We start from the raw sequence: 16,437 nt of genomic DNA on the forward strand, positions 1-16,437 counted from the left end.
CACCCACTGACAAAACAGAAAACTTCCCCTGATAACACAGACTACCCCCCTAGACGGTTCTGCCTGAACCGCTCGGGGGCTTAGAGGCTATACCAGCGGGTGCGCTCGTGCGCACCCATCGACAAAACAAAAATCCCCCGGACGATTCTAGCCCGAATCACCCAGGGCTCGGGGGCTCCTGTCGAGTTCATAAACCTAGGGTCCCTCGGGAACCAGCTTCTGCGCCAAGGCTCAGCCCAAGAGTCTAAAAAACAACAGGGTAAAGGAACGGTCCTGCAACCAACCGGAAGGCCAGGTCCAAGAAGAGCAATGTCGCTCGTCAGCTACTTCGGCCCACCTCGCCGACCGGAGCGCTCAATTCGGGCTTCAGCCGCCTCCAGACAGGCCTCTCTGATCGAAAGGACCTACCCTGAGCTCTACTTCCGACTCTGACCCCACGTCCCTTCGATCGGGAGCTTGTAAGAACCCTGCTCACCGCTCTTCTCCGATCGGTGCACTCAGAGCCGACTGGAGCCATCCGATCGGGGACGCCCGCTTGGTAGGAACCAAAAAACAGTGCGGAGAAAGGCAAGGCAAGGCTCACAAGTCAAAACCACTGTACCAGAGGACCATACCCTGCACAAGAACAGTACTCTACAGCCACCTAACACAAACAGTATTATAGGGGCCGCTAAAACTCCCATACGGTAAGACCCCCCGCGTGTCTCTGACATTGATAGCGGTATGGGCACCAGGATTTACCGTACCGGGTGAATATAGCGCGACTCATCACATATCTCTAGGCATCAAACAATATTTGTAGGTACCGGCATCCACTCTTCCTGAAGAAGATAGCGCAACCTCCCATGTGCATCAGACATTCTACAGAGACATCGACAGTGTTGTGGGCGCCTACCATTATCCAATCCTCATTAGCGTGGGCAACAAAGCTTAAAAACAACCATACCCTCTCCCTCTCACCTGTAAAGTCCATCCCCTTCATCTATAAAAGGGGATGCGCTGCCTCCGACAAGGGGGACGGACCAATCGATCGAAGCTCAGTTCCTAAGACCGATTCCAGTAGGTCGGAGTTCCTTAGATCGATAGCTCACAACCACAGAACCACCAGGTTCGGACCTCAAGCACCCGCTTGAACACTAAGCTCATAGCGAAGTTCCTGTCACTCTCGGCCCTTCCGGTCGGAGCCGACCGGACCTCTTGTACACCCCATCTTTCTCCCTCTCGTTTGTAACCCCACTGCAAACTTCGAGCACCTTGGCTCAAGAATAAAGTCACCGACCGACCCTGACTGGACGTAGGGCACGTTGCCCGAACCAGTATAAATCATATGTCATTAAGTGTTAGGCCACCTCCGATCACAACGTACAACAAAACTATAAATATTCACTAGTTGGTCACTTTCTGCACCGACAAGATGCATGTTTCAAAATATTTTATCTGTCTTCTTTGTGTGTTACAACTGTTGCATATGAATGTTTTAAAAGTAAATCGGGGTTACACGTGGGATGTGGCTGGCAGCACGAGCGACGTTCGGGGTGACGCACGCGATGTCCCGGGGCGGTGCGGGCCTGCTGCTGGGGCGCTCGTCCCGCAAGCCCGACGCGCTAGGGTGGTCGCTCGCTCACTGAGCCACCTGAACGGGTATAGTCCGACTGCTAGCGCCCTAAATCGAACATGGCAAGCGCTAGCAAGTCCGTAAAAAGCACAACACAAAGAACAAAAGAAGGGAATTTACGATTTACCGGCTGAAAGAAACCAAATTAAAGGCTCCCTACCCTGTCCCTCCAAGCACAATTCAGCAATCAGCATACACCCAACCACCGGCAATTTATCCTGTTGCTCGACCGGCCGGAAAAACTGACTGTTGGCCTGTCTTTTCAATACCACAGCACAGCAACAGCACGAGGCAGCTAGCCTGCATCCTTTCACTAAAAATCACTTCAACGATCACTACAGCTACTAGCTATTCAATTCCGCTGATTGGAATATCCAGGGGAGGGGAGAAATAAACAAAAAATGAAATCATGCATGGATGAAAAACAAATGCTTAGTACGTGTCTGCCGATCAATGCAGCGCACAGCAGGCGATAAGAATTCAGATAGACAGATAATTCAAGCAGAGAGTTTTTTTCTAAAAGCAAGCAGAGAGTATCAATGGATCCTTAAGTTGATGGAGCATAGCTTTCCTCTTCGTGAGCAATTACCTGAAAAAAAAAACTTGTCTGCACTATGCATTCTTGATTTGTATTCGTCGGGGATCACGGGACGGGGATGGTTCTCTCATTCTCTGGTCTCCGTCCCCGTTCCGCTAACCCGTCCCGCTACGCGTCATAAAGGCAACTGGACGCAGGGTGATTCAAGCGAAGTCCCGTCTAAGGCCCATCTGCAACCGGCCCTAAAAAGTCTTCACTTCCCAACCCCTACACACACGAGCCCCCGCCGCCGCTAGCTTCACCACTGCGGACTGCACCGGCTGCCAGCCGACCACTCCGTTTCTCTTCCTGGGACATTGCTGCGTCGAAGGCGAGCGCCAGGGCGAGGGCCTCAGTAGCGCCGGCGGACTCCGCTCGCACGCCATACTCGTACCGACGCACGGCGTCTAGTCTGCTGCCTGCAGCGTACTCCATCTTGCCGGGTCTAGCAGCCACGCTCTTCTCCGCTCCGCTCCCAAACGCCGCTGCCTCCACTTCACCATGGCGCTTCACGCCCCGGTCCTCGTGCTGAGTAAGCGGCCCCTATCCGCCCCCTTCTGGCTTGCGCGCCGTCAGTTTTATCGCCCGTGATCTGCTGATCCCGTCTTTGGCACCCACGATTTGCTTTCTTTTGATTTTTAGGGCTCAATCCTGTCTGATCCGTTCTTTGTTGTTTGGTCTGAGCAGAGGACTCGCTGAAGCGGGAGACTGGCGCGAAGGTTCACCAATCCAACATCCAGGCGGCCAAGGTACGGATTCTGAAGCTGCTCGGCTCGTTCGCTTTAGTGGTTCCTTGGCCTCTAAGAATGCAGCAGAATGTAGTTCGATTAATTCAGTGGTACTGCCGAAGAGTACATTACGTAGTTGAACCATTGGTCTGTTCATGTTGTGTAAATTATTTTTGATGAAAGCTGCAGTTAGCCATTTGACTGTACTGTACTTAACTCTTCTATAATATTCCATGTTCATTTTATTTTCACAGGCTGTTGCTGACATCATACGCACCACATTAGGTCCCAGATCCATGCTGAAAATGCTTCTGGATGCTGGTGGAGGTATGCCAAAGGCTTTGCTTGTAGTCTATGCGTTGCATTGTTGGACAAAAGTTAACACAAACCATTTTGTGTTGAATAACTTTGGTGGCTGGTAACAAACTATGAATTTTGCATACTTGATTGTGTGGTGTGTTAGGCTTATCAACTCATCTTGTTATGCTTGGTTGCCATATGGAGTTGGACATGTGCAAATATCCTTTGTGTCATAGCTCAGATTAAACTGCTCTGCAATGTGAATTGCTAATAAAGGTGTTGCCTCTATGATGCTTGATATTGCCAATGTTTCAGTTTACAGTTCTTCTATTAGAATATTTTTGACTACATATGCTTAATGATGATAGTATCCGCTGTACGAACTTTCCTAGATTCCTTTCACTAAATACTTCTGGTTTACTGAGAATAGTGATGTAAGATCATACTATTATTTGTGGCCTAATGCATATTTGACTGCGAATGATTTACTGAGTAACACATGAGGATGTATATCCCTATACCAATCCTTGTATGGCAGTGTGACTATTTAGAAATTAAGCGTATCAATACTATGGTGTAATATTTATTTCCCCCCTTTTCAGTTGCCACTGAACACTGATCTCCTTTTATGTGAGAATTAACGTCAATTGCACTATCGGTTATTGCATCACAATTGTGTATCTATTTGCCTCTTTTGAGTCTCTACAGTGTTTTATTTTGATTTGGCTACTTTTTTTCAGGTATTGTGGTTACTAATGATGGTAATGCTATTTTGAGGGAAATAGACATCGCACACCCTGCTGCCAAGGTATGCCAAATTATGTTGGTTGCTCAGCCTGGTGCAAGCGGTAGAGTCTTACCGCCTGTGACCGGAAGGTCCCGCGTTCGAGTCGCGGTCTCCTCGCATTGCACAGGCGAGGGTAAGGTTTGCCACTGACACCCTTCCCCAGACCCCGCACAGAGCGGGAGCTCTCTGCACTGGGTACGCCCCGCTCAGCCGTGAAAGCCTGCTAATGAAATTATCAGTCAACCATCACATTTTTTCCCTGTACGATGGATGAATTTGTGTTGCGAGACCCATATATATACCTAATTGTATTTGTGTACTAATGTGCAGTCTATGATTCATGTTGCGAGTCCCATGTACCTAATTGTGGTTGTGTGTTAATGTGCAGTCTATGATTGAACTAAGTCGTACACAGGATGAAGAAGTTGGTGATGGCACTACATCTGTCATTGTTCTAGGTATGCATCATTTTTGTGACATTTGTTTTGGGGAAGTTGATGGCTATGACGAACAACAACATTGCATTTTATTTTCATCAAACTAAAGCAGTGCTATTTATAGTATCATCTAATTATGGTGCAACTGTTGAATCTGTTTCTAGTCGAGCTTAGCGGTTGGCTGTAACTATCTGCCACAACTAGTATTTCTCATAAGCATGTTAATAACAAACGACTTGCTGTGCAAATTGATGCCTACTAATAAAATTCTAGATAATCTCTACCATGGTTTTTGAGGTGTCGCATAGGCGTCCAGGCACCCCAGGTGCTGGGTGTCACAGGATGCCACAAGTATTTTTTTTTTCTGTCTCAAGGCCAGCCCCATTTCCATTAATCATCTAATGTAATACAGATGTTTGTGACCAAACCAGTATAAGTGAGAGGGGAAACAGACCATGAGACTATCAACCTTAGTAAAATGACAGTCTGTTTCAGTCCATCATTCTAGCAAGATGGATACAAGACATAAATGACTAGTTTCAACCCTATTGATGCCACAAGCTTTTAGTTACGCCATATGGCTTAGGCGTCACCTAGAAGGTGCCTAGGCATAAAGGCATAGCCCCAGTGCCACAGGATGCCAAAACACCTAAAAAAACCATGACCTCTATATCACGTTTGATACATTGATTCTAGTTTAGTGGTTGTACATTCTTAAGGATTTCCATAAGATCAGATATTTCCTTTACAACACCAACTTAGACAAACATATCTTACTTTATTTTTATCCTCTTATTAGTTCACAATACACCTTTTCATTTCTTTTCTAGCTGGAGAGATGCTACACGTTGCACAGGCATTCATTGACAAGAACTACCATCCAACTGTTATTTTCCGAGGTAGATTCCTTTGTTCTCAGTACTGCAGTTTACTAGGGTAATACCTGCTTTTTTTTCTTGATCTCTTGTCTTCTGAAACTTGTATTTTTCTCATCTTCAGCATACACCAAAGCGCTTGATGATGCTATTGCTGTACTTGACAAAATTGCAATGCCTGTCGATGTGAATGATCGTAAGTTACAGTGAACATATATTTTGCACTGGATCCTGGCACTTCATCAATGGCACATTTGTGCTTAAAGGAATTAACTCTTTCCTCTTGCATACACCATGTGTTAAAAAACTAGACTGATGTCACCGAATATACAATTAATGCAGGTGGGGCAATGCTAGGCCTTGTGAAGAGCTCCATTGGTACAAAATTCACTGGCCAGTTTGGTGACCTTATTGCTGTAAGCATCTTTCTTCCATGCGGAACTTCAACAATTCCCTCCAAATTATATATAGTTCACTTTGGCTTTGTCCTAAGTCAAACTTCTTTTAATTTGACCAAGTTTGCAAAAAAGAAAAAATAAACAACCCAACATCTACATTATCAAATTAGTACCACCCTCTGTCCCAAATTATAGGTTGTTTTGGCTTTTCTAGATACATAGCTTTTGCTATGCACCTAGATATACGATATGTCTAGATACGTAACAAAAGTTGTGTATCTAGAAAAGCCAAAACGGCCTATAAATTGGAACCGAGCGAGTACATCATTAGATTCTCCACGAAATATGTTTTGATAGTGCATTTATTTGAACTTGTGGATGGCAATATATTTTTCTAAAAACTTGTTCAAAGTTAGAGAAGTTTGACTTAGGACAATGCCAGAAAGATTAAATAATTTTGAGGGAGGGGGCGGGTGTGGTGTGTTTGGTGGGGGGGTGGGGACTGTGGTACTACTACCTATCCAACCTTGGATTTTACTTATTTGATAACTCATGTTACTGTATTCAGGACCTTGCTATCGATGCTACGACAACTGCAGGCGTTGACCTTGGTCAGGGTATGCGTGAAGTTGATATCAAGAAATACATTAAAGTTGAAAAGGTTCCTGGTGGTCAGTTGGAGGATTCTAGAGTCCTTAAAGGAGTTATGATCAATAAGGATGTTGTGGCTCCTGGAAAAATGAGGAGAAAGATTGTTAACCCCCGTATCATCCTGTTGGACTGCCCTGTTGAGTATAAGAAAGGAGAAAATCAGACCAACGCTGAGTTGGTGAAGGAAGAAGATTGGTAAGAGATGTCCATGTACCACAATGATCTTACTGAAATGCAATGCATGCATAGTTTTGAAGTAATTTGGTAGAATTCTAAGGTATATTATGTGGCAAACTTTATTGCAGGCAGGTTCTGCTAGAGATGGAGGAAGAATACATAAAGAACCTGTGCGCTCAAATTCTAAAATTCAAGCCTGATTTAGTAATCACAGAGAAAGGGCTCAGTGATCTCGCTATCCATTATTTGAGCAAGGCTGGTGTTAGTGCAATCCGTAGACTTAGGAAAACTGACAACAACAGGATTGCTAAAGCTTGTGGAGCAGTCATAGTGAACAGGCCTGAGGAGCTCCAAGAATCTGATGTGGGAACAGGAGCTGGCCTGTTTGAGGTCAAGAAGATAGGCGATGAATTCTTTGCCTTTATTGTTGACTGTAAAGATCCCAAGGCATGTACTGTTCTGTTGAGGGGAGCAAGCAAGGATGTATTGAATGAAGTTGAGAGAAACCTGCAGGTATTTCTTCCTCCCCATTTCCATGTATCTGTACTCCTTGCAAAAATAATTCTAGAAACCTTTCTTTTATTAGTTGGCAGGCACAGTATGATCTCAGCCAGCCATTCCTTGCAAATCCGTATTTGAGCATTTTGTTTCATTGATGGCCAGTAGAATCCTTTTGGCCATCTAAGCAACATGCATGTCAGATTAGCATTGGATCTTTGGCCCCCCTGTTTTAATTTCCCTTATTAACTCTTTAACTGTAAGTGCATATAAAATATTCTAATTTTATTAGGAACCTGACTACCTGTAATGAACACTCATTTCCCTCAAAGCATGTCCAAGTTTAGGCTAATATAACGGTCCGTGTCATTTTCAATGCAGGATGCCATGTCCGTTGCAAGAAACATTTTGAAAAATCCAAAACTCCTTCCTGGAGGTGGTGCTACAGAGCTGACTGTGTCAGCAACACTGAAGCAAAAGAGTTCTTCAGTTGAAGGTGTGGAAAAGGTATTGTTCTGTTACTGTTGATTACCTGTATTGGATATTAACCGTCGTTTAAGCTATATTTATGTGGATGCTTAGTGCAACGGTGCTTAATTCTGTAAGCTTGTGACCACATATGCTTTGTAAATGTGATGTTATTGTGCTGAGTGGATTATTGCACCATTATTTGTTGTGCAATTCCTGATTGATTTTTTTTTTGTTTATGTCAGTGGCCCTATGAAGCTGCTGCTCTAGCATTTGAGGCAATTCCAAGGACTTTGGCCCAAAATTGCGGTTTGAATGTTATTAGGATAATGACACAACTTCAGGGAAAGGTAATAATCCCAAAACTCTTTATGTTTCTGTGAACTTGTCCCTCTATGGAAGTGGTCTTCTATCAGTAGGATCATAAACTTGCCATTTAGGGAAGGTTGGGAATTTGGATAAGAGGGTGTTGTGGATTCTCCTAGCGCAGAAATTCAATTAAAACTGCACCTTGAAAATGCTTGAGAACTTATTGAAGCATCTACATGCGAATTTATCTTGAACACTATTTTGGAAGTACTGCACTGGGCCCTATTTAGATAGCAGGGGAGGAGCCAGAAATTATTCAGGGGGGGGGGCAAGTGGTAACTATTGAAGGTGCAAAGTAAAAAAAAATCACAAATTACCTGTGGATATGGCCGATTGTGACATAATTCCATGTGATTTAGTTTGTTATCCTACGTTCCTAGAATTACTCTTTTTCTACCTTTCAGATTTAACTACCAGCAAACTGCCTTAAAATCTGAGTTAGGAGAACATAGGCTTATAATGGATTTGAGATGTTTGTTATGATTGATTACTAGAAGAAATAGCTACTTTACGTCAATCACATGTATGTTCTTTTTCCTTGCGTCAGCATGCTAATGGTGAAAATGCGTGGGTTGGCATTGATGGAAGGAGTGGTGATATTGTTGACATGAAAGAGCGAAAGGTATTTCACTTTATCTGCACAAATGCAAGTTTGACCAATGTTTGTTTGCATGTCTAACCACAATATTGTCCATTTTAGATCTGGGATTCATACAGCGTTAAAGCGCAGACGTTCAAGACAGCAATCGAGGCTGCTTGCATGCTTTTGAGAATCGATGACATTGTCAGCGGTATCAAGAAGAAGCAGGCTCCTGGAGCCTCAGCTCCAAAACAACCCCAAATTGAAACTGAGGGCGATGCTGACAATGAGCAGATGATCCCAGAGTAGAGGCTGTGACGAACCTGCACTGGCAAAGTTACTAGTGGCAGAATAGCACTTTGGGCAGAGTTCATTTTGTCTGAGTGTTGGTGGTTAGCCTTAGCTTAAAGATGTACCTGGTTTTATATAGTTTTGAGTGGTACGAGGGTTTTGGGATCCAGGTTTTGAAGTGTGGTTGCTGCTCATTTTGCTTGGTACTTGGAAACATCTAGGCCTTTAGTTAGATTTTGGTGATTAATGACGACACGAGATTATTATAGCTAACGTGTATTTTGTAGAGATAATTTGAGTTAGGTCATAGTACTGAAAATTGATTGGGCAATCATGGTTGTCATGTTCCTGTTGATGGAAATTGTTTTGATTTTTAAAGGAATGACGGCAAGGTTAAGGACGGACTAGTTCTAAGTGTCGTTTGGCATTAGAGAGACACTTAGAGTAGTTTGGAACTTTGTTTTTCTTTTGCTGTAATATTAAGGGGGTATGGACTAGTAGTTTGACCTAGGTGAGTCAAATGGATTAGGTGTGGTGCACATATGTCAAACTTAGCACAAGGTAGTTCAGGAATAGCCCTAAGATCGATAGAAGTCAACTTCATTCTCGAAGGATATCGAATTGAAAGTGAATGAATGGTCAATTGATTGATCGGATGCTGGTTTGGTTGTGATCGGATGCAGCGTGAAGAGTTCGGCTAGTTCATTTGATTAGTAGCTATAGTCATGTACTAACCGGATGCTAAGGTGCCTGCGTTCGATCAACATCATAGAGCATCCATAGGGGCATTTTGCTGACTGGACGCGTTCGGTGGGTGATGATCGGACGCAGGTCAGAGCTAATGGCTTTATTTGACACAGTGACGTGTATTACTGACCGGAGCGTTTGGTCACCCTGATCGGCGCGTCTGATCATCTCGAAACTTGCTGAGTTGGCCTTCAACCGTTATGTTTTGAATGAGGGGGTATAAATACTTATCCCACTTGTTCATGGGAGTTCTCTTGCCCAATTGTTTAGCTGTGAAACGTCTTTGGAGTGCAAGGGAGAGCAAGAGCCTAGTGTGGTGATTAAGAGTTGTTAATCTAAGATTAATGACCTCACTAGTGTATAGGGAGTAGCAAGTGTGCATCTATCTTTCTTATTAGGCTTGTCTTGATCAAGTGAGAGTTTGTGCTTGTTACTCTTGGTGATTGTCATCACCTAGATGACTCGATGGTGGTTGAGAGCTTGATGATCATTCGGCGGAGCTTGTGAATGATCCAAGTCCTGTTGTGAGCGGTTGTAGGCGATTCACTATGACGGAGTGTCAAAGAATCAGTCCTTAGAGAGCACTTGATCTTTGTGTGGATTAAGGGAGAGCTATACCCTTGCGCGGGTACTCCAACGAGGACTAGTGAGGAGTGACGACTTTTCGATACCTCGGGAAAACATCGCCGTGTTTTTTTCTCTCTCTTTATTTTGAGTATTTATATTTGAGCAATTAATTTCATATATTTATATTCTTAGAATTATCATGCTAGAGTAGGATTAGAACCTAAGACGTAAAACTTTTGTACGATGGAACAATAGAAAAACTTTCTAGATGCAAAGGGTGAAATAGATTAAGTGTATAACTTAATTATTATAATAAAATTTAGAATTAACCTAATTTATTTTCTCTCTTTTGGACGTCTCTATCCTTTTAGTACCGATGGGCAACAAGCAGTGAAACTAGTCTCCAGTTGTATGCCACAAATCTACTTTGTACTTGATAATGCTGTCGTTTCTCATGATCCGAACTGAGTCTTGTTGCTGTCCTTTCTCATCAGCCGAACTTCGGGTGACCGGATAGACGGCACTTGATGACTCAATTATTGTTAAGCGCTTTGGGTGACTGGATAAGTTGATAGACGGCACTTGATGACTCATTATTATTCACCATGTTCGTTTGGTTTATAAGCCATATTTTTTTCAATCAACAAATAGTATTTTTCTCTCACAACAAATCAACCAACAGTACTTTCAGTCATAGCTTATCATCCAAATGAACATGGCAATTATTATTAACCGAGGTGGTGCTATAAGTGATACGCAAAACTTACGACTCGGTCAATTACAAGGTTTTTTTTTCGAACGGTATAAAAGATATTTATTATCTCTTTATTTTAAATTATATGATGTTTTGGTTTTCCTAGGTAGGGAAATTTCCTTTCTACTCTCATGTCTGTTTCCTTTCTCGACACCGATTTGCACTTTGCAATTGCGATTTACTCCCTCCGTTTTATAATATAGTGCAATTCTAAAAATGTTAAGACAACTTTAAGAAAACACTCAAATAACGACGCACCATGAATTAGATCCAATTAAAGAGTTTTCTCGTATTATGGTTTCCTTTTTGACAAATTCTATCAATCTAAGCATAGTTATTACATAGAATGCATTATATTTCAGTATAAATTTTAGAAGTCTCGACGCACTATATTTTAGGACGGATGGAGGAGAAAGTCGGCATTGCCGCTGCCCTAAAACAGAAAAGGTCAGTGCCAATCCCAGCTGCCCAAATAAAATAGAAACAGGTGCTCGCGTGCCCACACATGGGCCCACGCCGCTCCGAAAGTCACCAGCATTGAGAAGAGGGGGAGGGGGCGGCAGATGCCTAGCCGACATTGGGAGGACGAGACGAGGCAGCAGAAAGCAATAAGGGAAATGCAACACATGATCTACTTTTAAAACATTCAGATGCAAACAACTACTTTTGAAACATTCAGATGCAAACAACTTGTAACATATGTCTGAAGGCAGATGAAACACTTGAAACATGCATCTGAAACACTTGCAAAAATACCTGAAAAATACTCAAAAAACTATTGTAAAACATATGCAACATCCAGATAAAACACTTGCAACATATATATAAAACATATGTATCATTCAAATAAACACACTCGCAACATACATCTGGAAAAACGGATGAAATATTAGGAACAGAAATTTACAACATACGTGTACAACCATTGCAACATCCCGATGTACTTTTGCAACATACGCATGAAACATTTGCAACATACCTCTGAAACACTTGAAATATACGCTTGCAACATGCATTTATCACCCTTCTTCCGTACGACGCAGCGCAGAGCGAGGTATGGACAGGCGGAGGGCAGCGCCGTCGCGGCCCCTTCAAGAGGCGAGCGGAGGAGGCGGTGGGGACAGGCCACCGACAAGCTTTGGGCGTGTTGCGGGCTACCATAGTCGTAGGCAGGCAAAAAAGGGAGGCGGGGATAGGCCAGTAATGGGCGCAGACCACCGCGCGAGCTCTGGTCGGGCAAGGGCCGGTGAAAGGTCCTAATATGGCTAGAGGGGGGTGAATAGCCTATTTAAAATTCTACAAATCAACTAGAGCAATTTGATTAGTATGACAAATAGCGTAATACAAACTTGCTCTAGCTCTACAAGGGTTGCAAGCCACCTATCCAACAATTCTAGTTGCAATGATTACTTAGGCACACAACTTCCAAAGTAATTACTCACTAAGAGCTCTCAACCTTGCTACTCTAAAGAGCTCAACTAGATGAATATAAATAATAAAGCAAGCTCTCAATTCTAATTACACTAAAGAGCTTGTATCAACTAGTTTGCAAGAATGTAAATAAGTGAGTAAGGTGATTATATCGACGTGTAGGGGACGAACCAATCACAAGAAGAATATATAGCCAATCACCGGGAGAATGCCAAAGATAAGAGACAATTGATTTCTCCCGAGGTTCACGTGCTTGCCAACACGCTACGTCCCCGTTGTGTCGACCAACACTTGGTGGTTCGGCGGCTAATAGGTGTTTCACAAACCTCGTCCACATGATAGGACACCGCAAGAACCGACCCACAAGTGAGGTAACTCAATGACACGAGCAATTTACTATTGTTACCTTTCGACACTCCGCTGGGGAAGGTACAACTCCCCTGACAATCACCGAAGGCGGCCACGAATAATCACCAACTCATGCCGATCCTTCACCGCTGCTCCAACCGTCTAGGTGGTGGCAACCACCAAGAGAAACAAGCGAAATCCGCAGCGCAACATGAATACCAAGTGCCTCTAGATGCAATCACTCAAGCAATGCACTTGGATTCTCTCCCTAATCTCACAAAGATGATGAATCAATGATGGAGATGAGTGGGAGGACTTTGGCTAAGCTCACAAGATTGCTATGTCAATGAAAATGTGCAAGAGAGTCCCCTTGAGCCGGCCATGGGGCTATAAATAGAGCCCCAATCAAATAGAGCCGTTATACCCCTTCACTGGGCAAAACGCGCTCTGACCGGACGCTCCGGTTATACTGACCGGACCCTGGACACAGCGTCCGGTCCACAGATGTAAGCCACGTGTCATTCTGAGTTAAACTTGAACCGCCAGATCACAACGGTTATTAACTGACTGGACGCTCCGGCAAAACTGACCGGACGCTGAACCACCAGCGTCCGGTCGTTTACAGTAAGGGTCCAAATCTGGTTTTCTTCGATCGGACGCGTCCGGTCCACCTTGATCGGACACAGACCAGCGTCCGGTGCTAAACCCTAGTCACTGTGTCGCCATGTCAGTTTGACCGGACGCAGAAACCAGCGTCCGGTGCATCTCAGGTCCAGCGTCCGGTCAGTTGACCGACGCCAGCATCTTCACGATCAACTCGTTTTCACTTATAACTTCTTCACCCTTGTTCTAATGAGCCAACCACAAGAATTTGCATCCGACGCAATAGAAAATAGGCATTCCATTTTCCCAAAAGCGCCGAATCGACCCAAACCCATCTCAACCCTGCAAACACCACCTCCTTTGTAGATGTGCCAACACTACCAAGTGTATCACCTTGTGCACAAGTGTTAGCATATTTTCACAAACATTTTCAAGGGTGTTAGCACTCTACTAGATCCTAAATGCATATGCAATGAGTTAGAGCATCTAGTGGCACTTTGATAACTGCATTCCGATACGAGTTTCACTCCTCTTAATAGTACGGCTATCTATCCTAAATGTGATCACACTCACTAAGTGTCTTGATCACTAAAACAAAATGGCTCCTACATTTTATACCTTTGCCTTGAGCCTTTTGTTTTTCTCTTTCTTCTTTTCCAAGTTTAAGCATTTTACCATCACCATGCCATCTCCATTGTCATGATCTTCGCCATTGCTTCATCACTTGGGGTAGTGCTACCTATCTCATAATCATCTTGATAAACTAGGTTAGCACTTAGGGTTTCATCAATTAACCAAAACCAAACTAGAGCTTTCAGCCAGGAGGAAGCGGCCGGCCGCAGGCACATATGGCCGTCGACGAGCTCTGGCGGGGCGGGGGCGGGAAGAAGGGGCCGGCTAGGAGCTCCGCCGAGCGAGGGATGGGATTAAGGGGCCGGTAGCAGGCACTAGCCGATGGAGGCGCCGCGGGGAGTGGTGTAACACCCCTGGTGTTAGTCTTGCCTAATTGCACTTGCATTTCCTGATCACGTGCATCATTCATCCATTCATGAGCATATATCACTTGAAACGTGGGAAACGTGACTTTGAAACAAAAGTATCATTTCAATTGTTTTTCATCGTTTCAGTACCTTTAGTGCTTGATTTTTGTACGACCAATGTGTGGTATGGCTAAATATATTTCCAAACATCTTAGCTATGCTTAGAAAGTCATTAGGAACAATGTTCATGTTGATCATTTTGCCTAATTAAGATTTCCAAATCATGGTTTGACTTGTTTCGACCCTAGGACTTTTTGGTTTGACTATTCCAAAAGTACCACTTAGAATGTTTGCATGTCTGAGCAACCTAAAACAAAGTTGTAGAAAAGTATATGAGGGACAAAAAGTATTTTGTGACCAAGTCATGAAAATGTGCACAACATGCTCAAAATGGTCCCTACAAGTCAGAAATTGTGTTGAGTTCAACACTTAGAATATTTCTAAGTCAAAAGTCAGATTCTAGTTTCATGTACTCAACTTTGGCTCGATATAACTTGTGATCCTAGTGAGATTTAGGTCTTGGTCCTGTAACATGATTTGTAGCTGGTACTTAGAGCTATAACTTTCATTTCTACTATTTTCACTAAGGACCAACGGATTAGGAGTTAGAGCCTCACCAAATGGCGCTGTCAATCAGTTCATTGTTCGCTGAATCGTAGCTACAGTACCCGACCGTTTCAGAACCTCACCGCCACGTGGAGGGACACTCGTCGCCGGCCTTCTGCTCGAGCTGGCCACGCGCCACGGGCTTCCTGATGCTGCTGGCCGAGTCTTGAGCACCCCGCGCGCCTGCCAGACCAACTCGCCCGCCCATTTTCATTTCCTTCGCCGCAGCGCTCTCTCGCAGCAACAGCGCGCCGGCTCCTCCATCGACGCCGAGCAAGCGCCGTCGCCCAGCGCGCTCATCGCCGCGAAATCGCCACCTCTAGTTAGCGCTTAGCTCCGCCTTCACCTCCCCTAGCTATTCCATCTCGCCGTCGAGCCGGAGAACCCAAGGTAGTGGCCCCATTTGAGTTTCCGCCACTGCCACAACTCGCCGGAGTTGGAGCTCACCATGGCTAGCACAGCACAGCTCCTCTCTTCCTTCCCTAGCTCCCACCTTGTCTTCTCTGTCGCGCACTGTTACTCGGGTGATGATGCCACCGTCCCCGCCGGCCCAGTCTGGCCGGAACGTGGCCGCGCACCGCCGTGCGCCATGGCCGAGCCGCCGAGCTCCGTGGCTGGGGTGCTTACGGGTCAGTAGGGAGCGAGGTTAGAGTACCAATAGACATGGTTCATCACATAGGGCACGCCGGTGCCATCGGTTTTGTCGGGGAGATCACCGTCGGCGAGCTCGACCATCGCCGCGCTGTCGTGTGCCGTCTCCCCTGTTCTGTGTCAATGACACGCGGGTCCCGCGCGTCAGTCGCCGAGCCGAAGGCGGGAGCCAGGCTTGGGCTACGCTGTGTCGTGGGCCGTCGGATCCCTTCGGGCCGGCCCAGTATTGCTTAAATGATTTGTTTTCATTTATTCTTTATTATTTGAAATCTGAAATGGTTTGAAAAATGTTTGGGTGCTCAAATTTGCTCCAAATTTGTTGAAACAAATTTTGCTAGGTTCCTTATCATCAGATCTACTTGGGAAAATTATTGCATGTCATTTTTGGGATACTTTTCTGTAGGATTCTATTTAATCATGTATATTGCTGATAACTTGAAAAATATGTAGAAAAATCTATAGGCTTCAGAAAAATATGATTCCAAGTTTGTTAATTTTCTTGTGTCATGTACTTCTTAGGAAAAATATGTTTCATGCATGTGCTGTGAGAAAATTTTGAGGTGTAGTTCAAGTACCTTTAATGGCTGATTTTTGTTATTTTTGCTAGAGAGCAAACTTTGTATAAAACATGCATGTGATAATTTTTGGACAGTCATTATATGCTATGAAGAACCTAGGAAAAATATTAATTCTGTTGTTTGACACTTTTCATAGTACAAAGTAATTTCATGCTCATTTTTATGCTATAGCTTGTCATTTTTGTGTAGGATAGTTTACTTATCCAAATGCCATGAAATTTCTATGGTAGTCTGTTTAGGATAGTATTATGCTACTGTAATTTTCTCAGATTTTTAGTAGCATCAGAAATATATGTTGCTATTCAAACCTATTATTAATTAGGGTTTAAGTAAGTGTTGCTTTAAGTGTGATTAAGAAATT

General features: G+C 44.1%; 1 protein-coding gene across 2 annotated transcripts; it reads left to right on the top strand.

The window, feature by feature from the left end:
* The first annotated feature begins 2,353 nt into the window (after window positions 1–2,353).
* On the top strand, window positions 2,354–9,322 carry LOC136540404 (T-complex protein 1 subunit gamma-like). Of its 2 annotated transcripts, XM_066532417.1 has the most exons (14): window positions 2,354–2,724; window positions 2,880–2,941; window positions 3,175–3,247; window positions 3,961–4,028; window positions 4,396–4,465; window positions 5,275–5,343; window positions 5,444–5,515; window positions 5,662–5,735; window positions 6,286–6,563; window positions 6,674–7,058; window positions 7,425–7,550; window positions 7,757–7,861; window positions 8,428–8,502; window positions 8,581–9,322. In XM_066532417.1, exons 1-14 carry the CDS (start codon window positions 2,694–2,696, stop codon window positions 8,767–8,769), a joined length of 1,677 nt encoding a protein of 558 aa, XP_066388514.1. In that variant the 5' UTR covers window positions 2,354–2,693; the 3' UTR covers window positions 8,770–9,322. The 2 variants fall into 2 exon arrangements, with proteins under 2 accessions (XP_066388514.1, XP_066388515.1); XM_066532418.1 differs by lacking the exons at window positions 2,354–2,724; window positions 2,880–2,941; window positions 3,175–3,247; window positions 3,961–4,028 and adding an exon at window positions 4,077–4,202 and having other exon boundaries at window positions 8,581–9,320.
* The last annotated feature ends 7,115 nt before the right edge of the window (window positions 9,323–16,437 follow it).

The sequence above is a fragment of the Miscanthus floridulus genome, chromosome 2 (assembly GCF_019320115.1).
Source record: "Miscanthus floridulus cultivar M001 chromosome 2, ASM1932011v1, whole genome shotgun sequence".
NCBI lineage: Eukaryota > Viridiplantae > Streptophyta > Magnoliopsida > Poales > Poaceae > Miscanthus > Miscanthus floridulus.

Coding starts and splice junctions, on each gene's coding strand:
- LOC136540404 (XM_066532417.1), top strand. CDS start 2,694: ATGGCGCTTCACGCCCCGGTCCTCGTGCTGA. Junction 2,725..2,879: donor CGCCCCGGTCCTCGTGCTGA/GTAAGCGGCCCC, acceptor TGGTCTGAGCAG/AGGACTCGCTGAAGCGGGAG. Junction 4,029..4,395: donor TCGCACACCCTGCTGCCAAG/GTATGCCAAATT, acceptor GTTAATGTGCAG/TCTATGATTGAACTAAGTCG.